Below are 25,606 nucleotides of genomic sequence, written 5' to 3'. Positions count from 1 at the left end.
ATATATATATATATATATATATATATATATATAACTTATTGCTCTAGGAGGTGAATATATCAAGCTGAGAGTTTTCCGGCGGGTTTGAAAAACCAATCAGATTGTAGCTATCATTTATTTAGTACATTCTACAAAATGATAACTAGATTCTGATTGGCTGCTATAGGCAACATCTCCATTTTTCAAACCCGACAGAAAACTCTCAGCTTGATTCATTTACCCCTAGGACTTTACCTAGTTTCTTGTGTGAGTATGAAATCATTTTGGACGTGACCAGTCCTGGAAATATGACAAAGAGCAGACAAAAAGGTGCATCATTTGTTCATAGCCTGCACAGAGGATTAACATAAAAACTATATATAAACTGCATACTGTTGATGCCTCTCCTCATTGCACAAAGTATTGTACCTAATTAAACTTATACTCACATCAATAAATAAAGGCACTGACACAAATTTAGATTTTTGGCAAAAGGTCACAGTTTATTTCTTGACATAACTTATGGTGGCGGCGAAAAGCCTTTGCAGGTCAGCTACCAACTGATACCCGAACAAAAACAATGTATGGCCCTCCGGCACTAACCGCTGATATACTCCTCTATGATCCGGTCGGTGCTAAATCGGGCATCAGATTGACTACTCCCCTTCTGGACTCGCAGTGAGTGCAGGTCAAAGGATCCGCCACACAAAGGGACCAAGAGCCACGTTACTTCGAAAGGGGCAGTGACCTGCGGCCAATTAGCGATAGCACCGTATTTATTCATTGCTGACCGCAAAAGCTTTCCTGCCTATTGTGCCTTATCTGTAAAGGATTGAAAAGAAAGGGTTAGTAACTCCAGCACGGATCTGCACCTAAACAGAGAAGAAAACAAAAATAGCATAAATTGATAAAGACTACAGAGGCTATGTGGTAGGATATGGGAGGGTATGGGAGGGAATATGTGCAGCAAATTAGTCCCAGCAGCCACTGGGGGAAACATAGAATAGTCACAAGCCCATCCCCTTGCATACTATTGGTTGGAGCAGTGCTCAGCCATCTTTTCTCACCCTCGGCACACCTAAGCCCTTCCCACAATTCCGCGGCAAACCATTGCACAATATGAAACCTTCTATAGGAAGTGACTGCAGACGTCCTTGTTCCGAAGAGCTAGCACTTTAAGCTGGGGACAGAGAGAGAGACGCTGCTTGCCGACGTTGTTGTGCTGTCGATTTACAGTAAATGTGGGAGAGAAAGGAAGAGACAGCGAAGATCAGTGGTTAAAAAAGAGAAAGTTAAATGAACATAAACTCACCAAAACGGGATAACCACAGCCAGTAACAGGAAAAGGACAGGACTTCAAACCGAAATCAGCTTGTTATAAGTGGAATTGGCGACAGCTTTTCCTGGTGTTGGAGGCATTGCACCGCGGCACGCTTAGCAACATCCGGCGTGCCACGGCGCACTGGTTGCGGAGCACTGGGCTGAAATATGCAGTGAAATTTAACCCCTAATAAGTAAGTGGATGACTTGGCACAAACAAATGCGTTTAAATGCCTTCAGCTTATGGCCTCGCTTGTCATAGTATCTATACTACATCTAGTATGTGAAAGAAATAAAGCCTTTCAAATGTTGTTTTAAAAATAAGTTGGTACTGTACATTTGAGCAATTTCTACTTGTTTTTTGCTTTGCTTTTACAGAATTGTCTAAAAATGAGTTAACAAAAATGACTTTTTAAAAGACAACTTAGTTCCAAATTCCTAAAATATTTTCATTGCCACCTCTCCAAATTCACCGGTCATGAGACACTTAAAAAATATATAGAAACTAGAATTTTGCTGAAACATTAGTTCTCTATCTGTAGTTATCTCTCTTACAAATATTTTTGTTGCGATGTGGGGAATTTAGGAGTGTGCAATGTATTCAATAAAATAGAGACAAGTTTGTTATTATGTTATTATGTGCAGACAGACCTAGTTACTATACAGACTCTATATTTACACGTCAACTCTTCAGATCTCTCTGTATTTTATTGTTTCCAACTGCCCAGACCATAAACATTATAATCTTTAGCGATGACTGACCTCATGTTTTGTATTACTAAAAATAACATACAATACATTTTAGCTAAATAACATAAGTCAAAAAACCTTAAAAAGTCAGCCACACTCTACCTTAAAATGCTTAAAGTACCTGCAGTTCTTTTTATTATATTTTTTTTTGTAACCCACTGAAACTTTTACAGTGATGTGTTATATTTTTTTAATATTTTAATTTGTTTTGTTTTAAGTTTTTCAAACCAAATCTTCAATCGAATTAAAACAAAACAAACATAAGAAAATAATACATTTTCTGCAGAATTGATATACATCTGCCACTTATTGTAGCCTCTCGTTTGTTTCACTGCTGACACAATGTATCAAAAAAACTAAGACGTTGAAAGGAGCTTGTTTAATAAACCAATACCATGTGCTGTAGCCATAGCAACCAGTCATGTTATAATAACTGTCTTTGTTCTAGTGCAATTTAGTATTGTAAGCAAACTGCTGACGTTATTGCATATGCCCAGCAGTGTTATTAAACTGTGTTCCTTACGTTGTATCACGTCGTTCAGTGATGTTTTATTTGTATTTATCTCTAGTATAGTTGCACTTTTATAATATTATTAGATGTGCTGGAGCAAGCCCTGTTCAGCTGTCTAGATGGTGTCATTTCTGAGCAGTTCTGGCATGACATGAAATAAATAGAGCATGTCTATAATGTCTGTCCTCAAGGTGAACTTCCCTATGACTTGGATTCAGCTTTCTTGTCTTTAAACGTCCTTCTGTTTTGCTGACTCAGCTCTTTGAAATGCGGTCATGATCAGCCAAGAATCTTAAGGATCATTATGTTCTATAACAGTATGCCAGATATATTAGTGTAATGAACTTGTATGCACCAGTCACCCAAAACGTATCTTCCCCATGCCAAAAAGAATACATTATTAAGTGATAGATTTAATGGTAGAGTTGTGGTGTGAATTTATTGTGCTCTTTTCTTCCTATTTTATTTATGTGACGCACTAAGAGCCGGTGAGTTATGAAGCCAATTCAACATAGTTTATGGGAATATGTATCCAATTTATAGGTGAATTTCCCTATGGTCATTTTAGGCTTGATTTAGAGTCAGATGAAATTTTGTGACCCAAACATAAATGAAAAATTTCGGCCAAACACGTTTATATTTTGTGTTACACATATCTTAAGATATGTGCAACTGAAATGAGTTTATATAGATCCAGCCAAATCAAGATATGCTTATAGTGTAGCTTCATGAAGACCAGTCATCATCAGCAGCTTGACTTGAGCTTGTCATACCACAACAGGGAGACCTGCAGTTTGGTCCCCCCCTGTCAGGATTTCCCAGGTATGACCACGGAGAGGGGATAAGTGGTTATAATGAGTTTATTAACAAACACAGATGACAAGGTAACTCACAAGACAGTTCAATGTGCAGATGAGAAACAACAGGTAACTGCAATAGTAGATTTCAACAGGCAGCGTGGAACTATAAGTACCAGGTATAATGGTTGCAGGTGCAGGAGTCCAGTAGCAGGTAACAGCAGTAGAGAATACAATGGAGAAACATGCAGGAGTCCAGATAGCAGATAACAGCAGTAGTGAATTCAATGAAGAAATATGCAGGAGTCCAGCTAGCAGGCAGAAGCTGAGCACAGGTAATGCTCATAGGAATGACCTGATGATCTGGCCCAGACTGTATGAAGCAGGCAGGTTTATATAGGCCTCATGCAGGTGACACAACTCTCAGTAATCAAGGAAAATTATCAAAGTAGCACAGTGGCCCCTTTGGTGGGCAGTGGTACTACAAGTAGAATACATAATGAATACAATAAAGTCACTGCAGACAGCAGCTGCAGAGTGCAAGTCGTGACACCCCCTCTTTTATTGAGGGAACCAGATCCAGCCTAAATAGCCAAAAAATGTGCCCTCTTCTCAAGGATAACCAGCCTGTGCTCCCTGTCTTGATAGAGGTTGGTGTAATGAGTTAAACTTCATCATCATCATTTACTTATTCACTAATTCTGCAGCGCTATACAGAGAACTCACTCACATCAGTCACTGCCCCACTGGGGCTTACAGTCTAAATTCCCTAACACACACACAGACACACAGACTAGGGTCAATTTGATAGCAGCCAATTAACCTACCAGTATGTTTTTTTGGAGTGTGGGAGGAAACCGGAGCACCCGGAGGAAACCCACGCAAACACGGAGAGAACATACAAACTCCACACAGATAATGCCATGGTCAGGAATCAAACTCATGACCCTAGAGTTGTAAGGCAGAAGTGCTAACCACTGAGCCACAGTGCTGCCCAGAAAAGTATTAGTTTAGTGTGTGGAACTGCAAGTCCCAGCAAGCCCTGGCAGCCATTAGCAGCAAGGGCATACAGTACAAGTCAAGGTGCCAGCATGCCCATAGAAGGAGGACATGTAGTTCCCTGCACTTAGAAATAAACACTCACCAATTCCCTTAGTCCTATCTTTAATGTCCTCTTAAATCCATGAGGATCTTCTTTTCTTCTGTATGTTATTAATGCATTGCATGATGGTAAAGGAGACAGACATGAGCCCCATCTGTCCACCACAAACCCTCAACATCTCAGACGTCTCTTTTACTTCTTCTTTATCTTATTAATGGAAGTAAGACCAGGTTATTACATTTATTTGATGTGACTTTGAAAGTAGTGCCCCCTGCAACCCCCATTGTCTTATTGCATCATGATGGAAAATGTTTTAGGAGCAATAGGGCTAGTTTATGAAAATACTAAAGCGCAGTCTAAATGTTATTTGTCATGTCATTCACCCACTCTATTTTCCCAGGTAGATGCATGATAATGCAGGCCAAGATGGCGACTTCTGTGGGAAGCAAAAGATTACACCATGAAATGAGTGAGAGGAGTTGGGCAGCTATAGATTGTTTCTTGAGTACATATTATCATCATCATCATCATCTATTTATGTAGCGGCACTAATTCCACAGGTCTGTACTCACATCAGTCCCTGTCCCATTGGAGCTTACAGTCTAAATTCCCTAACATACAGAGAGAGAGAGAGAGACTAGGGCCAATTTGATAACAGACAGGTAACCTACTAGTATGTTTTTGGAGTGTGGGAGGAAACCGGAGCACCCGGAGGAAACCCACACAAACACGGGGAGAACATACAAACTCCTCACAGATATGGCCATGGTCAGGAATTAATCTCAGGATCCCAGTGCTGTGAGACAAAACACATAGATGAGATTTTGCTTCTAAAAACAGGATTATTTATATGAGATTAAGGGGCATAGAAGGTGCATTTAAGGGGGAGTTTATTTTCCTGCAAAAGGACTTGAGTTTTCCACCACCTTCATTATCTATCTATCTATCTATCTATCTATCTATCTATCTATCTATCTATCTATCTATCTAACTATCTATCTAACTATCTATCTATCTATACACAAGTATGTATAAAACAATCTCATGTTTGGCATTTGTGTAACTACAAGATTATTCCGTTGCTTTCCTTAGCTGCAATCCAACATGCGTTATGCAGATAAATGGCTCCCAGGCAGGCCCGGCGCTCCCATTAGGCAAGGTTAGGCACTTGCCTAGGGCGCCGGGCTCTGGAGGGCGCCACAGAATTCTAAAATACTTTAAAACTGTGCGGCGACCGCTGACCATACCTGTCACGGCCGCCGCACAGCATTCAGATGGACGGGGAGGGGGGGAAGAGGCTATTTTGTCACCACCGCCGCCTCTCTGCTCCGTCTCCTCCCCTCCACTTACTAGTGTCAGTGAGTGGAGGGGAGGAGACGGAGCAGAGAGGCGGCGGTGGTGAGACAAGGTAAGGAGAGGAGGGAGGAGGGCGGCGATTCTTTAAAAATGCCTAGGGCGCCGTGGACCCTAGCACCGGCCCTGCTCCCAGGTGGGGCGGCACTCAAGGATTTCACTCCAGTCAAGACAGTGGCTTTATTTACAAGTCCGACATTTCTGTTATATACAGGGATAATATTTTTTTCTTTATTAGTGCAGCTGAAAGCCCAAGTCTGCATTTTAAATTAAATACATTTAAGTGCTATTACACATAGTTTTGATGAAGTAGTACATTTGGAGCCTCTCCACAAACTGGAGGAGTGATTATATATTAATGTATATAGTTTAATTCTTGAAAATGTTTCATTCAAAATGGTTTTGAAATTGGCAGTCTGCATTGCTTAGAGATCTGCTCGAGGTAGAGCTACCAGGAGGGATATAAATGAGTACAAAACCATTGCTAAATAAACCATTTTAAAGCCAGTTGAGCTTCCCCTATCCTCTATTGTTTGTTTAATAAGTGATGAATGATTCCATCCAGTGGCAGAATGACGGCTACTACTGTGGATTCAGCTGCTATGATGCCCAGACGTGAGTAGGATCTAGCACTGTCTGTGTTCTTCTGAGCGTGAGTGGAGGTCAGAGCATTAGCAGTGTAGTGTCACCTGTGCCTGATCCAGCGCCTGCTCACAACAGCGGAGCATGAGGTCTTGTTATGGGACTTGGCGATGTCATATTCTGCCCTTGATTCCATTTGCAGGGAGTGCCATAGAGTAGAGTAGGATCGACCCCACATATACTGTTGTGTGTGCATCAAGCCCAAATACAGGAGTATGGGATATTGGGATGGCAAAGGGACATTGCAAAACATAATTTCAGACACATATTTTTAATCTACATGCAAGTTTAAAGTAATCTAGAGCCTTTATGAGGCTGGGGAGAGACATCTAGGGGTTAGTTAGTTAAGTATAGATCATTTGCAGAGAGGGATCATTTGTTTTCTCAGTCTTGGATCTTGATATTGATAATGGTAGGGGATGCTTTCCAAACTATAGCCTGAGGTTTAATTAATAACAAGCACAAAGTGAGCAGGGGAGAGGGCACAACACCTGTCCCCACTTTGAACTTGAATATGCCTTTTATTTGTACATGTTATGTTACAGTGTCAGTTGGGGTTGGTACAATATATCCTTATCATGTCTTGGAAATTGCTTATCAAACTCATTTTCCCCAGTATTTTATAAAGTGAATCCCATGAAAGGCAATCAAAGCTTTCTCCATATCTAAGCTTACAAAGCATAAAGGACCATTTGTGCTGCTTGTTGTTTTTTTAATGAATAGCCCAGGTCCAGGCAGTCGATGATTTGTGTCGCCCTGAAAGGTTGAATACCACTCAGACACTTTATATACCAGACGCTTCCTCCAGGGCACAAATTGACTATATGTACCCTAGTACCGTGCTTGAGTCCCCAGTGTGGTTCTTCAGGGAGCAAGTGCATGCTGGGGGATTGATAGGGCAATTGTGTCATCCTGGCCATGTCCCCGTTGTGCATTGCCGTGATTTGCGCCAGTATCTGGGCTATGATTGCGCAATTTGCAGTGTAACGAGTTATCAAGCCCCTATCTGTCCAGTTCCTGAGTGGATCTGGGAGGGTGCCCTGCTCTCCTGGGAGTCTGGGAGAACTCCCCAAAATTCAGAAGTTTCCTTGACATTCCAGGAGAATAGACAAGTACATTACACTTCTAACTCACTGCCACTAACACTTTGATATAAGATAATATAACTAAGCAAGTGCAGGTCACTCCAGTCTAGTACTGAATTACTTACAGAAACCACCTGTTTAGTAAAAATAAATCCAATAATAAATCCAATAAGGGTTAGCAATACAAAACTTAAGGTTATTACTTGTGAGCGAGGCTGTTAGTTAGAATAGGTTCTTAATCAGAGTTCAAAGTCTGAAATTATTACATTTTATATTTAATCTGAGATAACATAATCACAGTGCCCATGCATTATATAAATGGCATAATGTAGATATATGTTTATAAGACAGAAATAAAATAAAATGGGATTAAAATAAAACATAATAGGAAACATACCAATATGCTTCCTTAAAGTTTAGAGAGTGAATCTAGTCACAGAAGAAGATATATTGCCTTTCAAAATTAAATTACATTTTAAAAAAACTCTTCAAAAAGTTAAAAAGCTTTATTTCTTGTATGGGGGAGGGGAGGAGCAGACGTCCAGCCTGCAGATGGGGTACAGTTTCAGATTGGTTTTATAACGGTATCTGAGAATGGTTTGGATTTTACAGACCCCATTGGAGCACACTATGTCCTTGGCAGGATTTTCTGGGTATACACATTAATTGGTTGTATTAGAAGAAACTTTTGTAAACATAACAATAAAACAATCCACACAGATGTTCTCTGGTCAGTGCTTTCAGCACAGATACCAATGTATGTACATTACACAGTCTTCTTTAAGAAGGGGACAAAGGATTGGGCATCGGCCAGTCACTTGGGCTACCTGACCTTTGCTCTTCTCCTATATAGGCCATCAGCAATCCTATGAAAGCTGCGATTCTTATACTACATAGTGAAATAAAAAGCCAGCAAAAATAATTTCCACCTGAGTGGCATTGTTTCCTACAGCTCAGTATAACCAATGTAAAGAGTTGTGATCAGGCATAAGATCCACACGACAACAAGGCTTTCCTTTTCAACCACATATGCTGTCTCCCTGGGTAAACGTTTCCTACCTAAGTATAAAATAGGATGATCTTCCTCTTCAGACATTACCTGGGTTAGCACTGAACCCATAGGACTTTATTTCTGGTGACAACCAGTAAGCTACTTGTATGAGGGTTGGCTGGTCCCTTGTATTCGCATGACCTACTGGTAACGTGGTTTTACCTGGATTTGTGGCTTAGTTAGATGTGAGAATGTTGTGTAACTGAGCCCTCTGCTTTGTGGACAGTTGCTCATTCATTTGGATATCTGCAAGGACCCCAGGCCTTTCTCATCCCCTTCCAGGTCCAGCAGCGGCTCACCATTTGGTCCCTGCTCTAGTAATCTTCATACAGTCAGTACAGTATCAGGAGCTCTTGAAAAATGGGACTTGCAATGCAAACTGCTAAACCACCCCCCCGACCCAAAAACATTCAGACATTTTTACTAGACACATTAGGTCTATCTGGTGACATCACTACTAATGTTTGATCTTCTTTTAAAATGTCCCAAAACTATGTAATAATGTATTCTATGCTTGGAATGGAAGTTCACATGAATAGCTAATTCAGCTGGATTTTTCTTTGGGCCCACTTCCCTATTCACTTTCATCTTAAAATAATCGGATCTTAAGCTTTAATTTTCTCAAAGGACTTTAGAAACATAGGTTATGGATAATCTCTTTCTTTAAATTTAGCTACAAGTTCATTAGCCTCTTCTCGAAGCCTAATTTTAACTAATAATATGATAATAAAAATAAAACCATGCTATTGCAATTCAAGTCACACAATTCTATAAAAACTAGTTATTTATCCTACACGAAAAATCCAATTTATATATATTTTTATGTAAATCATATTGCCATGGAATTACTTGGTGAGTTGGAATATGCTTGTCATTTACTCTAAGTCACAGTTTATTAACCTATGGGTTATGATGCAAAAAACAGGTTTTCTACGGCGCTTAGGATATGGAGTGCATTTATTGGAATGGTCGTACAATCTAGTGCTTCCCAGCTCGCAAAAGACAAGTCGAGTGAAAGGCGCTCAATTGCGCTGTTCCTTTTTTAAAAATAATCCTACAAATGTGCTACTCGTTCTGTTAAAACTCAACCATTCTTGTACACTAGTGCATTTTAGCATGGTCTCAGTTGAAGATTGTTAGTTCTACAGGATTAAAAGAGAACATCACACAAATGAAATTTGTTTAGAGGAGTACTCTGCCGATTGCTGGATCCCAACTGTTATATGAGTCTCACACTGCACTCTATTCTCCTCCACTCAGCCTGTGTTTAACAAATCAATATATTGATTATTATTATTATTATTATTATTATTATTATTATTATTATTATTGATCTTTCCTTATATTAACATATTAAACAGTTCTAATCTCATCTATCTATCTATCTATCTATCTATCTATCATCTATCTATCTCTATCTATCTCATACATACCTACTCTCCAGGCATTTAAAGGAGACTCCCAAATTTTGGGAAGTGCTCCCAAACTCCCAGGAGAGTAGAGCACCCTCCCGTTTCCTGCCTCTCCTTCTTGTAACAAGGGTGGGTAGGTTCAAAACGTATCTATCTATCTATCTATCTATCTATCTATCTATCTATCTCATATCTATCTATCTATCTATCTATATATCTCATATCTATCTATCTATCTATCTATCTATCTATCTATCTATCTATCTATCTATATCTAACTATCTATCTATCTATCTTTGTGTAGTTAATGTTATCTACTCTAATTCTGTTTGTAAATTATGAATTTGTGATGACTGGGTGAATGTAGCTAGACATCATGTATAGATATTGTATCTAAGAAGTCTCTGACTTATACTGCAGTAGCCTGGAAATCACAATGTAATCATACATACTAATGAGGTCTAATGTGATTAGAACAGCTAAGAGTGTCTATCACTACACTGTTTAATCAGTACATCATAATGTGTGATATTTCCAAGTGTCTACCCACAATCCATCAGTGCAGTATTTTAGTTGTCTCTTTCTGTGTGCAGGATTTGTCCCAGTGGTGTAACTGGCAATCACTGGGGCACATAGCACAATGTGAGAGGGTGGGCCTGGCAATGCAGATCTACTTACAGCATTGTAAGCCCCTGCCCAGAAAAACAAAGCGGTGGCCTCCGGTGTGGATGGGCACATATCGCCAGGTCCTCCTCACCGCTGGGACCATGGCAGCCACATGGTCTGCTACACCGCTGCTATGTGCGTGGGCAATGTAACCCCATCACTGTATTATTTGTTTTGTCAAACTTTCTATATAAATACCCTAATTTGATACTACTGTGTTTATTCTAACAGAGAGCAATCTCCTCACCAAGCTCTACCGGAAAGAAGAAGCCATTCAAGTTGTGGGAAACGGCTGTATAACCAGTCCACGGTTCCCTAACAGCTACCCTAGAAACCTGCTACTGACCTGGAAGCTGGACTCTGCAGAGAACACTAGAATACAGCTCACATTTGATAGCCAGTTTGGTTTAGAAGAGCAAGAAAATGATGTATGCAGGTGAGTGGAGAGCTGGATAAGTCGTAGGTGGTAAAAAAGATGTGTTACCCTGTTACCATTGTACAACCGGACAGGTACTGCTGAGTCCAGGAGTCCTCGCCTATAGGATCCGATAATGGATATACTGTAAGGCTGGGTAGAGATGGAAACACTCACTTTACCAGTAGGGCCCGACAGCATTACTTCTGCTGCAGAACTACTGACTGATAATGGGTAAGTGGAAAGAATAAGTGAGAAGGTCATTGTTGTTTTTCGGAGTTAAAAGTGCCTGCAACTACATAAAGAGAGTCAAAATTGTACAAAATAAGATAAAGATGTTCATTAAAAAAAAAAAAAAATCAAACCTGCACTAAATGGAGAAAACCAGCCCTGAGAGTGGTCAGTACAGGGCTGGTGTCTCTATGGTAAAAGAATAGAGAATACACTGTACCTCCCTTCCCAAGGGCTACCAACTTAAAGTTGAAAAACGATTTTCCCAACAGCTGGGCTGTGGGGATTTGGGTAATTAAGACTGGGATCCATGGAGTGCCAACTTTGTCACCCCAGTGGTCTATAATGGAGAGAGGTCCTTAAAACTGAAGCCCATTATACCAAATATATTATAAAAATGTATAATATTATCATATACTTTCGTTGAATAAAAGATTTTCAAAAACCCTTACTCACTACTTTATTAAACATACAATAAAATCCTTTGTTATTTTTTGATTCAATCCGTGTGTTATTTGTGTGTCCAAACTGGAGATTTGTGTCATGTGACAAGTCCAGTCCATTCATGGCCATCTTAAGCAGTCTTTGTACATTAAAATTGTCAAACTGCAGGGTGGTAGGTTTACTACAACTCTGAAAAGGAAATTGGAGGTGCTGCTCATAGCAGCCAATGAGATTCTAGCCATCATTCATTTAGTACATTCTAGAAATTGATAGCTAGAATACGATTGGTTACTGTGAGCAACATCTTCACTTTTCCTTTTTAGACGTTTTACTAAAGCTGATGTGGCGCTACAAGTCCTACATGTCTGTCATGCTGGGACTTGCAGTTCCACAATTGCTGGACACCCAGTATAACAATATAGAATAGGTTATAAAGTTAGTGGTGTGATTCTGCCCATTCTTTAATTAATTATTGCTAGCGCTTGTCCTGTCTCAATAAGAGCATGCAGGTGATTTATTAATTTAAGGCAAGATGCAAGCTTAGTAATTTGCTGCATACTCTTCATTCATCCCTCAGGATTCCATCTGGAGGCAGAAAAATATATTCGAGGGAATTGATATTTAAAGGTTTGGGAAATACATGTTGCAATGCAGTGTGCTTCTGTAATGCAGCAGAATGCAGAAGATATAAAAAAAAATCACCCGGCATTATAAGACGATTTGATACTTGCTATATATGAACCTTTCACAGTTACCTCCCCCTTCCTGCAAAATACTGCACTTGTGTCACATCGCAATACTTTTATCTTTCTAAGGGCATAATATTGAGAAGGGTACAGACACCAGTCTTAAATAATCTAAGGGCCATTTGCACAATTGCAAATGATCTTGCAGATGTAATTATATTAAATATATATAATTTATTTAAAAAAAATGCTAATTTGTCAAGATTCAGTTTCCAATAATTAGCAAAGATACCCAAGGAGTATTGTAATGTGGGCTCTGGGAACCTTTGTGACTGCAGCTTCTGTGGAACTATAAAACCAGCACATCCTGCCAGCCAGAGGCGGAACTAGCGTGGTGTGGGCCCAGGGAAGCGGGAGGAGGGAACCGGGGCCCACAGCTCGCTATTTCCCTGTGCAGCAGCCCCGTTATCTCCATGGACCCCGGTGCACCGCACCTGCAGCACCAATGGTAGTTCTGCCACTGCTACCAGCCATCGCAGACTGTCTATTGTAATGCATACTTACCAACTTTTGAAAGTTGGCTTCCGGGAACCTGCTGGGGGAGGTGGGCGTGATGGGGGGCGGGGCTCCAAAATGCGGCGTTTTGGACCTAATTCTGCCCACTTCACTAGGAAGTGGGCAGATCCGGGAGATTGACACACTCTCCCGGGAGTCCGTGAGACTCTTGAGAAATGCGGGAGTTTCCTGGACATTCTGGGAAAGTTGGCAAGTATGTTGTAATGTGGATATTGGTATATTTTCAGCTGTTGAGGAACTGCAAGTCCCAGCATGTCCTGTCAGCCAGGGGTATTTCTGGAAAAGCTAGAGAGGCACGTTGGCCGCCTACATCTATTGTAAAGTTAAAGGTTGAAAAGTTTATTCTGTTTAGTTTTGTAAAACATGTGCAAATAAGCACTTCAACATTAAATGACATTATGCAGTCCAATTATAGTCTAACCACTGTGACCATGTGTTGCATAAATCAATTTAGTTGGTCATTTCTTTTACAGTGTTTTAGATTATATTATACTTATGTATAATTGTGCAATATAAAGTATGACCAATTATACATTTTTCATTCTGCTGTTTGTGCACTTGTGAAAAGTTTGTTTCATTATTCCTCTTTCTGCAATATTGATGTCTTTAAGATGCATGAGCTTGTGCACGGTATATTGTCAGTGTGGTTCTTTCCTAATAAAGTGCAGCTATGCAGGAATCCAAAGCATCCTATTAGATATTTGCTCACCTTGTTAGAGATTTACAAATCTGATAAAGGTGGAGGCACAGCGGGTATTATCTGTGCCAATGTGACTTTTCTGTCCACCATATGCAAAGGTGGATGTCAATGTGTTGCTTTTTGAACACTTTACACAGCCAGTGGCGGATCCAGAGGGGGGCGATTGCCCCCTAGCAGGGGCTTGCTACCGGCGGCTGCACACTGTGCAGGTCCGTTCGGCAGTGACAGTGTGCTGCCCGGCTGCTCTGATTGTGTTTTAAACACAATCAGAGCAGCGGGGCAGCACACTGTCACTGCCGAGCGGACCTGCACATACTGTGCAGCCGCCGGCACCCTTAGAAATTAGAAAGGGGGCGGGGCCTAAATCGCCCCCCCTAAAATCGCCCGGGTATAGCAAAGGTCTGGATCCGCCCCTGTGCACAGCTATTTGTGGCATGGAGGTCCGTCATAGGAATGTGGGTTTCGGTTAAAGCTAAATTCCTGCCTGCTGTCACTTTTTGATCTCTTCTTAATTAAGTGCATTTTTTTCACTTAACCTAGTATTTGTGCTTTGTTCATGTCTTAAATCATGAGAGTAGAGGGACATCAGGCCTGTCCATATGTTATGTTTCATATATCTACATTTTAAAGCACATAAGTTTATGTGGTCCTTATAGTAATGGCCAATGCCCCGCCATCGCCATCTCAGAGGATGGGTAAATAAATATAAGTTCATTTTGTGGAGCGCTCACTAAGCGGGCACCCTGTCTTCATAAATGTGCAGTCACTACCTTTTGAAGTTCATTAGAATATCTTGTCCGTCAACACAATAGACCAGTTTTGCATTTAGTGGCAGAATCAAATGCATCACTGTCGCTAACCCAGAATCAGGAAGTAACACCATGATCCGCCAAGAGTAAAATGTTTATTTCACAAATGTAACAGCATGAACACATGACCCAGGTCAATCGTCTTGCTGGGTGTCAGAAAACCTAATGTCCGGGATACTTACACTTTTAGGAAACAATCCTATGAGATCCATAGAACTTGTTTGATAAAGATGGAGAAGTATTTTGCTGCTTAAATGGACAGTTTCTGCCTTGATATGTAATCTAATTAGGATCATAAACACATGTTTAGGTTTATAGTTTACACAACTCTATTAACCCCAGCTAGGGGGCGGTAAAGTATCCTTCCCCTTTTGTATTGTCCTACACAATTGGATCAATTGGTACTTCCCACTCTCTCATTACCTACTCTAGCTATACACATTAATCCACATCTCCACCATCATCTACTCAGTTTACACTCTCTCTTTCTCCTATTCACTTCCACCACTCTTCTCTCTAAACATTTCTTTTCTCTCCATCATCCTATTTCTCCATCCCCTGTTATTATTTCCCCTTCACTACTTACCTCCTCGCTATTCTGTACATATGAACTGTTTTGTCCCCGGCAATTCACCACACTCATCCGGCCTATGTTACCAGAAATAAACCTCACACTTACAAATCATCCTTGCATGTCCTCTTTCTCACCCTGTTACTTCTCATGGCTGCTGGTGACATCTCACCTAACCATGGGCCCCGTTCATTACTCACTATCTATTCCTCACTTCATCCAAACCTTACCATCTAGCCCATACTTTCAGTCCAGCCAACCCTATCCACTTATCTCCACTCCTCTCTCTTCCCTTGTCCTGCGCATTATGGAATGCCAGATCTGTTTGTAACAAACTTACATTCGTCCATGATATATTCATTTCTAAATGCCTCAATCTCCTTGCTATTACAGAAACTTGTCTCTGACACTACATCCCCTACAGCGCTCTCTTATGAGGGACTCTCCCTCAGACCTGGAAACAGACATGGTGGTGGAGTAGACATTCTACTTACTCAAAGCTGCACCTTCCAAGTCATAACCTCTGAACCCTCCCTCTCATTATCTTCCGTCTGTCTCTCCTGCCACTAAACATCTTTCACTTACTTCCTCCTTTGCTGGACCTCATCTCCCACTCACTGTGATGAATGGTCCCCTGACCTTGTTTTCTCTGGCTACTGCTCCTTCTCTAGATTCTCCAACTTAGCCTTTCCACTCTCCGTCCACAACCTTCTTTCCTTCAGCCTTACCTTTACACATTCAGCCTCAAATAACAACTCACCCAACAACACCCAAATCTGTATCCCTTCCCTTGCACTCTCCCCTCCTGTACTATCTTGTGTAACCAACTGCTATGTCTTCATAGATGTCCCAGCGTTACCTAAAGCTCTGCATGTTCAAAACAGAGCTTATCATCTTCTCTCCTGCCAGAGTCACCACCTGCCCTCAAATCTCCCTCACCGTCAACAACACCCCCATTTCCTCAGTCTCCCAAGCCCGCTGCCTTGGTGTCTCACTTGACTCTGCCCTCTGCTATTCTTCACATCCAGACTCTCTTCCAGTCCTGTCTTATGGAATTCCCTACCACGCCCAATCAGGCTTTGCCCCATCTTTCAAATCTTTTGACACCCTTTGAAAACCCATCTTTGTTTTAGAGCTTACTTTATCCCTGATAGTACTATTCACACTAATGCACCCTCGTAGCTGTCTCAGTCTCTACTCTGAGCCACATTTGCTCCTTTTATTTCAACACCGCCTTCTCCCACCTAGAATGTAAGGCAGGGTGCTCCATACCATTGCTTTTCATTTCTGCATTTATTTTGCCAGCCATGTATGTCCCTGTTTTATGTATGTCCTGCTTTCCTTACTTTACGGTGGCACCTTACAAATCAGCGATAATAATAATAATAATAATAATAATAATAATAATAATAATATAGAATTGAAGAGAATGTCTTCTTATTCGTTATAATAGATGCTTATTACTAAATATTCTTTATTTCAGGGCTTTAGAATAAAATTTGCCATTTTTAATTTTACATTGTAAAATGACATAGCAGTTTGAGTTGCTACAATTGATTTGACACATTGCATTGATCCCCAGGTATGATTTTGTGGAAGTGGAAGAAGCTTCAGAAACAAGCACAGTCATACGTGGACGATGGTGCGGACACAAGGAGGTTCCTCCAAGGCTGACATCTAAGAAGAACCAAGTAAAGATCACCTTTAAATCAGATGACCATTTTGTGGCTAAGCCTGGATTCAAGATTTGTTATTCTCTTGTGGTAAGTTACTGACTTCATTCATAAATTCCTGATCTCCCTCTTGTGATGGTCATTTTATTGGCTCAGGGAAGACACTGACACTTAAACATTACACTTTTTGAAGGCCTGGAAGACCCTCTCGGCAATCTTTATAATTATATGACCAGTGGTTGTAATGCAAAGAGCATGAGCGCGTCCATGATGATTCTCACCATAGGAGGTTTTAGGGACTTGTGTCTTTGGTGTCCACCTGCCAGCACTGACTACTAGGTCCAGGGGCAGGCTGGGCTGGGGGGCAGGAGGGCATCTGGCCCCCGGGCCTGTCCCATAGTGGGCTACCTTGGGCTGGGGCACTGGGCCACCTGCATTTTTATCCTTTAAAATGTTCCTATTAGGCTGCCTAGTCAAGTCTTGGCCCCCCAGGCTAAAATTTGCCAGCCCTCCACTGACTAGGTCCAGTGTCCTGCTAGAAAAAAACAAATACAATTCACACCAGCAACCATGGTAATGACATTACAGGTGGAGCAGACTCTATTACACTGCAAACAAATAACAATGGCATGATATAAAATAAGGTCCTGTTTTACTATAGAACTCATCAACAGAGCTATACATTCATCTGTTAATATACTAGCTTTAAGGTTCTTAGTTTTCTATTGTATAAGAGAGATAATCATATGAAGGCAAACTGGACTACTATTTTGCTTTTTTTACCTAACCTGAATGTATTTCTCGCTTATCTGAAATAGTTTTCATGATTGTTTTTCTAAAATTGCAAAATATGATACTTTTTTCATCTAGTTGTACTCAGTGTAGAAAGAATGCTCCATTATATCTGTCTGTATTGTAACAACCTGCCTCCTGGACTTTTGGACTCTATTATTTGTATTGCTATTTTGTGTTCCAGCAGTACCTCTTTTCACCAGAGGTGCTGCTATTGTGCATTATTCTTGTGCTTAAGGAGTTAACCTGTATGTTCACTAATTATCTCATGCACCTGGGTGTGTCTCATTCCCCTTATATATACCTGTTCCTCCCAGCAGTCATTGCTGGTTATTGTTGTCCCATCCTGTGTTGTCCTTTCCTGTTGTCCAATCCTGATGTAATTTCCTGTTGTCCTTACCTGATTGTTTCTGGACATTCATGCTACTTTCTGCATCAGCTGGAACCTGGTATTTATCACTGCTCCTTATTACCTGTTGTTAATACCTCTCTGCAAATAAACACAGAGTGTTTTCACCTATCCATGACTCCTAGCTGTACTTCTGTTTGAGATCCGTGACAGTATAACCAGCCCAAAAAACAGCTTTGGAGTCAGGTGAAAGTTTTGTTTTATTCTGGGACTTTTTTTTGCTGCAATCAAGTTTTCATTTGTCTTTTGCAACATGTCTGTTTTACCAATCATGGAATTACCACTGCTACAAACCTTACAAATGGACATTATATTGCTACGCTCCCAGCTGGCTAAATTTTCCACTTTGCTTTTGGACCCACTTAGGAGACTATCAGAGACTGTTTCACTGAAATCTAATACTGTTGATTTGACCCAGCCAACTCTGTCTGCTGCTGAATCCGTGCCGCCAACACCTTGCTATAATACCATGTCAAATTTGCATTTAACTAACAACTGCAGTTTAACTAATGCCCGGTTCACAAGTGGGCCACGCCCCCATCTGACCGAAGTGGAGCGACAGCGCAGAATAACCAACAAACTGTGTCTCTACTGTGTCAGCAATGCACATTTCTTGCAGGACTGTCCTGTCCGTAGACCACGTCAGCTTATTGAACAATCTCCTGTTGTTTCCTCTCGGCACTCCAAATCTGTTTATGCTCCAGCATTCCTGTTCTCTGCGAAGAGACCCAATCTGCCAGCTCCAGCCGCCTGTCCTGAGGCACCCACTCCCTCTGTCTCCCGTGCCGAGGTGCCAGCCTCTGTCTCCCGTGCCGAGGTGCCAGCCTCTGTCTTCTGTGTCGAGGTGCCAGCCTCTGTCTCCTGTGCCGAGGTGCCAGCCCCTGCCTCCAGCTCTGAGGTCACCTCATCTGCCTCCAGCTCTGAGGTCACCTCATCTGCCTCCAGCTCTGAGGTCACCTCATCTGCCTCCAGCTCTGAGGTCACCTCATCTGCCTCCAGCTCTGAGGTCACCTCATCTGCCTCCAGCTCTGAGGTCACCTCATCTGCCTCCAGCTCTGAGGTCACCTCATCTGCCTCCAGCTCTGAGGTCACCTCATCTGCCTCCAGCTCTGAGGTCACCTCATCTGCCTCCAGCTCTGAGGTCACCTCATCTGCCTCCAGCTCTGAGGTCACATCATCTGCCTCCAGCTCTGAGGTCACATCATCTGCCTCCAGCTCTGAGGTCACATCATCTGCCTCCAGCTTGGAGCCTGCTGCCACTGTGTCCGGTTCGGAGTCTCCTGCCACTGTGTCCGGTTCGGAGTCTCCTGCCACTGTGTCCGGTTCGGAGTCTCCTGCCACTGTGTCCGGTTCGGAGTCTCCTGCCACTGTGTCCGGTTCGGAGTCTCCTGCCACTGTGTCCGGTTCGGAGTCTCCTGCCACTGTGTCCGGTTCGGAGTCTCCTGCCACTGTGTCCGGTTCGGAGTCTCCTGCCACTGTGTCCGGTTCGGAGTCTCCTGCCACTGTGTCCGGTTCGGAGTCTCCTGCCACTGTGTCCGGTTCGGAGTCTCCTGCCACTGTGTCCGGTTCGGAGTCTCCTGCCACTGTGTCCGGTTCGGAGTCTCCTGCCACTGTGTCCGGTTCGGAGTCTCCTGCCACTGTGTCCGGTTCGGACTCCAGTCTGCTCCAGAGGGGGCGCTGCCCTTCCAGTCTGCTCCAGAGGGGGCGCTGCCCTTCCAGTCTGCTCCAGAGGGGGCGCTGCCCTTACCGACTGCTCCAGAGGGGGCGCTGCCCTTACCGACTGCTCCAGAGGGGGCGCTGCCCTTACCGACTGCTCCAGAGGGGGCGCTGCCCTTACCGACTGCTCCAGAGGGGGCGCTGCCCTTACCGACTGCTCCAGAGGGGGCGCTGCCCTTACCGACTGCTCCAGAGGGGGCGCTGCCCTTACCGACTGCTCCAGAGGGGGCGCTGCCCTTACCGTCTGCTCCAGAGGGGGCGCTGCCCTTAAAGACTTCTCCAGAGGGGGTCCTGTCCCTCCAGTCTGCTCCAGAAGAGTTGCCAGTCCATGCGGTCCAACCCGAGTTGCCAGACCATGCGGTCCAGCCCGAGTTGCCAGTCCATGCGGTCCAGCCCGAGTTGCCAATCCATGCGGTTCAGCCCGAGTTGCCAGTCCATGCGGTTCAGCCCGAGTTGCCAGTCCATGCGGTTCAGCCCGAGTTGCCAGTCCATGCGGTTCAGCCCGAGTTGCCAGTCCATGCGGTTCAGCCCGAGTTACCACTTGGTGCTGTCTGCCCTCAGGCTTCTCAAAGTGCTGTCTGCCCTCAGGCTTTTCAAAGTGCTGTCTGCCCTCAGGCTTTTCAAAGTGCTGTCTGCCCTCAGGCTTTTCAAAGTGCTGTCTGCCCTCAGGCTTTTCAAAGTGCTGTCTGCCCTCAGGCTTTTCAAAGTGCTGTCTGCCCTCAGGCTTTTCAAAGTGCTGTCTGCCCTCAGGCTTCTCAAAGTGCTGTCTGCCCTCAGGCTTCTCAAAGTGCTGTCTGCCCTCAGGCTTCTCAAAGTGCTGTCTGCCCTCAGGCTTCTCAAAGTGCTGGCAAGTCTGCCGCCCAGTCCGGGCCTGCTGCCAAGCCTTCCGCCCAGTCCGGGCCTGCTGCCAAGCCTTCCGCCCAGTCCGGGCCTGCTGCCAAGCCTTCCGCCCAGTCCGGGCCCGCTGCAAAGCCTTCCGCCCAGTCCGGGCCCGCTGCCAAGCCTGCCGCCCAGTCCGGGCCCGCTGGAAAGCCTGCCGCCCAGTCCGGGTCTCCTGTCAAGCCTGCTGCCCAGTCCGGGCCTGCCACCAAGTCTGAACTACCACCTACCTTCAATGGGGATATACAGCAATTTAATGCTCTGATTAAATTTTTTATATCCTATTTACCATCAGTACCTGACCTCCTAGATAGCCAACGGAAGCAAGTATATTACCTGTTGTCCAATTTTACAGGGAAAGCTCTGGAATGGGCCAGCCCCTTTGTTGAGACCAGAGATCCCATCCTTTCCGATTTACAACTTTTTTGTGAGGCAGTGTACAAAGAATTTGTTCCAGCACTTGTCAGTTTTACTCCTTGCATGTCTGTTGTGCCAACTTCCTTGTCTTCAGTTGCCCAACCTTTGAGGCTACCTGCATGTTCTATTCAGTTTGAGCAATCCTGTGTCCCTAAAAAGAAAGCAAAGAAATGTAAAAAGAAGAGAGGTGAGACTTCGGGATTCCCGCATTCCTTGGACATGGTTTCCGTACCTTCTCTGTCCATGGATGAGGATTTCTCCACCACATGCCCGATAGTGGACTATGACTCGGACACTTTCAAACACTTTTGGTGATATGGGCGTCTGGAATCCGCCCTTTAGGGAGGGGGTACTGTAACAACCTGCCTCCTGGACTTTTGGACTCTATTATTTGTATTGCTATTTTGTGTTCCAGCAGTACCTCTTTTCACCAGAGGTGCTGCTATTGTGCATTATTCTTGTGCTTAAGGAGTTAACCTGTATGTTCACTAATTATCTCATGCACCTGGGTGTGTCTCATTCCCCTTATATATACCTGTTCCTCCCAGCAGTCATTGCTGGTTATTGTTGTCCCATCCTGTGTTGTCCTTTCCTGTTGTCCAATCCTGATGTAATTTCCTGTTGTCCTTACCTGATTGTTTCTGGACATTCATGCTACTTTCTGCATCAGCTGGAACCTGGTATTTATCACTGCTCCTTATTACCTGTTGTTAATACCTCTCTGCAAATAAACACAGAGTGTTTTCACCTATCCAGGACTCCTAGCTGTACTTCTGTTTGAGATCCGTGACATGTATGTACTTGTATAAGGAATGTCCATTTTAGCATGGCATCTCTGCAGGGAAATGTACCAGACCTAGATAGGTAAGAGGGGCATACGGCTGGTGTTTAGTGAATGAGGTGCCTGAATAAATTAGTGGCAGCTCCAATGAGATGTCCCTTTCACTTTGCACCTCCAACCCAGGTAGGTGTGAACTCTCCGCCCCGATCTTGGCAACCACGATCGTAGCTCTCTGCTCCTCCTCATTGTGATCAGTAACAGTTGATGCCCACAGGGGCCAAACCTTATTCTAAACAAATGCCCATATCAAGCTAACCACATCTGTTAATAATTCACTGCTATCTCTTACAATTGTTTTGGGACAATCTCTATAGCTCGCACAAAGGGCCTGATTTGTTAAGGAAGGTGAATCCCGATACGGGCGACACTTCCGACAGGCTATGATTTCAAGGGAGGAAACAGGGAGGGAAGGGCCATATGCATGTAGTCAATGTACAGTAAGGTTTGAGCGCAGGCACATCCTTCTGATTCAAGCTCTGGGCATCTCTCAGGTACGTGATAATTAGCCGTATCATTTGCACCAGCTACAGGGCAGGCCAGTGATGATGTTCGTGTGTTCATGCCAGAACATTTGTTTGCAAGTAAGAGAAACTGTAAAAATGCGTTTTATGTGAAGTCAGCATGAATAATTAAAGTATTTCATGTAAAAAAAAAAACTGGAATTTGGTTTTATGTATTTATATTAGTGATTATATTATTAACAGGTGTTAATGTATTTAATATATTTTTTTTCCATCTGTGCGTTCTGATGGAACTTTATACACACATTTGCATTGTGCATATCCTGCAGTTTGCAAGTGCCATGTAGGCAGACCCATATTCAACCAGAAACGTTCATATCTGCTTGTACTTTACTACGGGCGTACATGCATGCAATTTTCATCTTATTTAGAAAAAAATGCAAACTGCATTCACTCTGCGTTCCTTTATGAATCAGGCCCAAAATGTACATTTTCGCTGCCTAACAATTTCAATCTGCTTTTTTTAGGTTTACTTGTCTCTTGAATTGTACAGGATTTTTTATATCCCTGTATTCGTGTCTTGTGTTCTTAATATTTGTAAATTTCCCACTCCCTAGAAAAATATGGATTGCTGTATATGCAGTATAACTGGACAACTATCTGTCAGTCCATAGCATAGGTGATAACACAGATTGTCATCATAACTGCACAGTCAGTCCATTGGGAGTTCTTCCTTCAGGCACAAAAAAGCAAAAAAACTAAAATAATATACAATAAAGCATGATAGAAAGAGTTTATTATTTTCATAAATTGTTTTGTTGGGAAACACTACTCATTATATCAGTAAGACTTTGCTGCTTAGTATTAGAAATTGTCATACTAGATTGTTCAATTTTCTGCTGTCGATTTTCTGATTCAGTTATTTATTGGTAAATTAGTTTTTGAAAGGAATACTAGTGACAAATATTTTATAAGATTCAGTTAGGCTGTGTGATTTTGCAGATCTATCAGTCATTTAAATTTATCAATCATCTGGATATGAAAGGCCAGTTACCGCTACATTTATTTCATGTGCTGTAATGCCTCACTTGCGCTATGAGGTGTAATGAAAATATCAGCTATGTAATGAATGCTAAAGGGTACCTGTCACCAATCATTATTATTTTGCTAATTCAACAGTATATGCAATAACTATATACATATCATGATAGCTATTTAAAATAGTATTTTATTTTTTTTTAGCTACTCACCTTCTTAAAATGACAGCATTGACTAAAATCAAAGGGATGCAGCCATTTTGAAGTTGAACCAATGTTTATCAATTCACTACAAACTATTGACATCATTGAGACTTGAGGTATTTTTCCGTGGGGGGCATCTCTGTCTGTGTTGCAATTGGTGGAGGAGGAATTATATGCACAGAGCCGGATAAACAATAGGGCTAAAGGGGCTACAGCCCAGGGGCCTCAGATAGCTTTTGGGCCTGCCAGCATTCATCGACGTCCCCGCCCCCGGCTCCGACTCACCTGTTCAAGGAGAATGGCAGGCACCTAACAGCAAATGTTATGCTGTTAGCTGCCTGCTGTCATTGTAGTACTTATGTGGCACGCAGTAATCTCCTTACTGAGGAGATCTCGTGAGAGTGAGACTAGGAGATCACTGTGCGCTGCGTAAGTGCTACAGGTAGTGGAACAACGAGGGGGGGGGAGCCCTCATGGCTGGGAGGGCCTCATGGAGGGGGCCTTCACAGTACCCTTAGCCTCCCTTCCCTTAATCCGGCCCTGACTCTGCACGAGACATCTTCTTGTCTGGCAAAAAGTATAAATACATGTTAATACTAAAAACACCTATGACTTCCCTTTCATTACATAGAAGATTAATCATCGCATAAACATTGCACCTATGTTGATTATTACCCAATGGCATGGATAATCATCTTTCATAAGTAATTCACAACTTTGTTTTTTCTTTTTTTTTATAAAAGGCAAAACAATAACACAATCATTCCTCATTCCAAGCACAAAATGTGATTACATTTTATTTAAAAAAAATTAACAAACAACATACCTTTCACTACACACACATCTTGCATCTAGCAGGTTGAGATTTTCTTAAGAGTCTACCTCCGACTTTGTTGAAAGATCCCAAACTCATAAACACAGGAAATGGTGGGAATGTTGTTCTATCTTTTCTCGTGAATCTCATTTATTTGACAGTTTCACTCAAAATTGTGCTAACCTTTCACCCCCTTCTTATTATTTCTGATGCAAAAGATACATTGTTGGTTAATAACATTTTAGTAATGCCTTGAATCCTGCATTTAGATGCAGGACTCAGTATTATTATTATTATTAGTAGTAGTATTTATTTATAGGGCGCCACTATGTATCCGTAGCGCCGTACACGGACAGACAGAAACACAGTACAGGGTGAGACAGCACGGAACAGTTAACAAAAAGCACAGTAACTCGGAAGCTCAAAGTACAGCTAGATGAAAGGTGAGAGGCCCCGGGGGTAGAGAGAGGGGTAGAAGGGCCTCACGGAAGAGACAAGGAGCCGGAGAGCAGAGTTAAGGTGGTGGAGAACAGGAGGAGAGGAGGCCCTGCTCGAAGGAGCGTACAATCTAAGGGGAGGGTAGGACGGACAGAGACGCAAGTGTAGGAGGAGGAAAGGGGGAGAGCGGAGGCAAGGACGGAGAGGGGGGAGAGGAGAGCGACGAGGAGGGAGGTAGGTGGGAGACTGGAAGGAGGGCAGTTAAGTGGGGGACTGGAAGGCTATAAGGAAAAGGTGGGTTTTTAAAGCCTGTTTGAAGCTGGACAAGTATTCAACTTTGAAGTTTGAAGCTGGACAGTATTCAACTTTCACTTCACAACATGGTAACCACAGCTGATGCAAGTTTGCTGTGATGCAATCTAGTGATCGTTGACATCACAGAGTCAGGAAGATGAACTCCCACACAGTATATATACCTGCTCTGCCTGTCATTTCATGCCAGAGTATCAGCTTTGCTGTTCTGAGCTCCTCAGCATCTTATCTTGTTTACTGTTTAATTCCTGATTATTGACCCAGATTGTTCCTGACTTCATGATACATAGATCCTGACTGTGTACTGCGCTGACAGATTGGTTGTGACATTTGGTTGTTCCTGACTATTCCTCTGCTTGCAGATTCTGTTTATTTTACCTGCACCCTGCTAAACTCGATTAGTCTGACTATTCTACCTTCAGAACTACTTACCTGTAGTGCTCCATTCACCATGCTAAGGACAAGTTCCGTGGAACGAGACCTGGTTACTACACGCAGCCAAATCCATCCTGC

The 25,606-nt window shown here is 42.8% G+C and overlaps 1 protein-coding gene across 1 annotated transcript in view; it reads left to right on the top strand.

Annotated features, from left to right (window-relative positions):
• The window catches only part of PDGFD (platelet derived growth factor D), a 201,304-nt gene that overhangs the window by 85,825 nt on the left and 89,873 nt on the right, over nt 1–25,606 (top strand). The window contains exons 2-3 of the mRNA XM_075198810.1: nt 10,900–11,104; nt 16,683–16,863. Coding sequence (XP_075054911.1) covers nt 10,900–11,104; nt 16,683–16,863 — 386 coding nt within the window. The remainder of the gene's footprint in view (nt 1–10,899; nt 11,105–16,682; nt 16,864–25,606) is intronic.

The sequence above is a fragment of the Mixophyes fleayi genome, chromosome 2 (assembly GCF_038048845.1).
Source record: "Mixophyes fleayi isolate aMixFle1 chromosome 2, aMixFle1.hap1, whole genome shotgun sequence".
NCBI classification, from domain to species: Eukaryota; Metazoa; Chordata; class Amphibia; order Anura; family Limnodynastidae; genus Mixophyes; species Mixophyes fleayi.
Note: the sequence above shows the minus strand (reverse complement) of the source record. Positions and strands in the feature narration are given on the sequence as shown.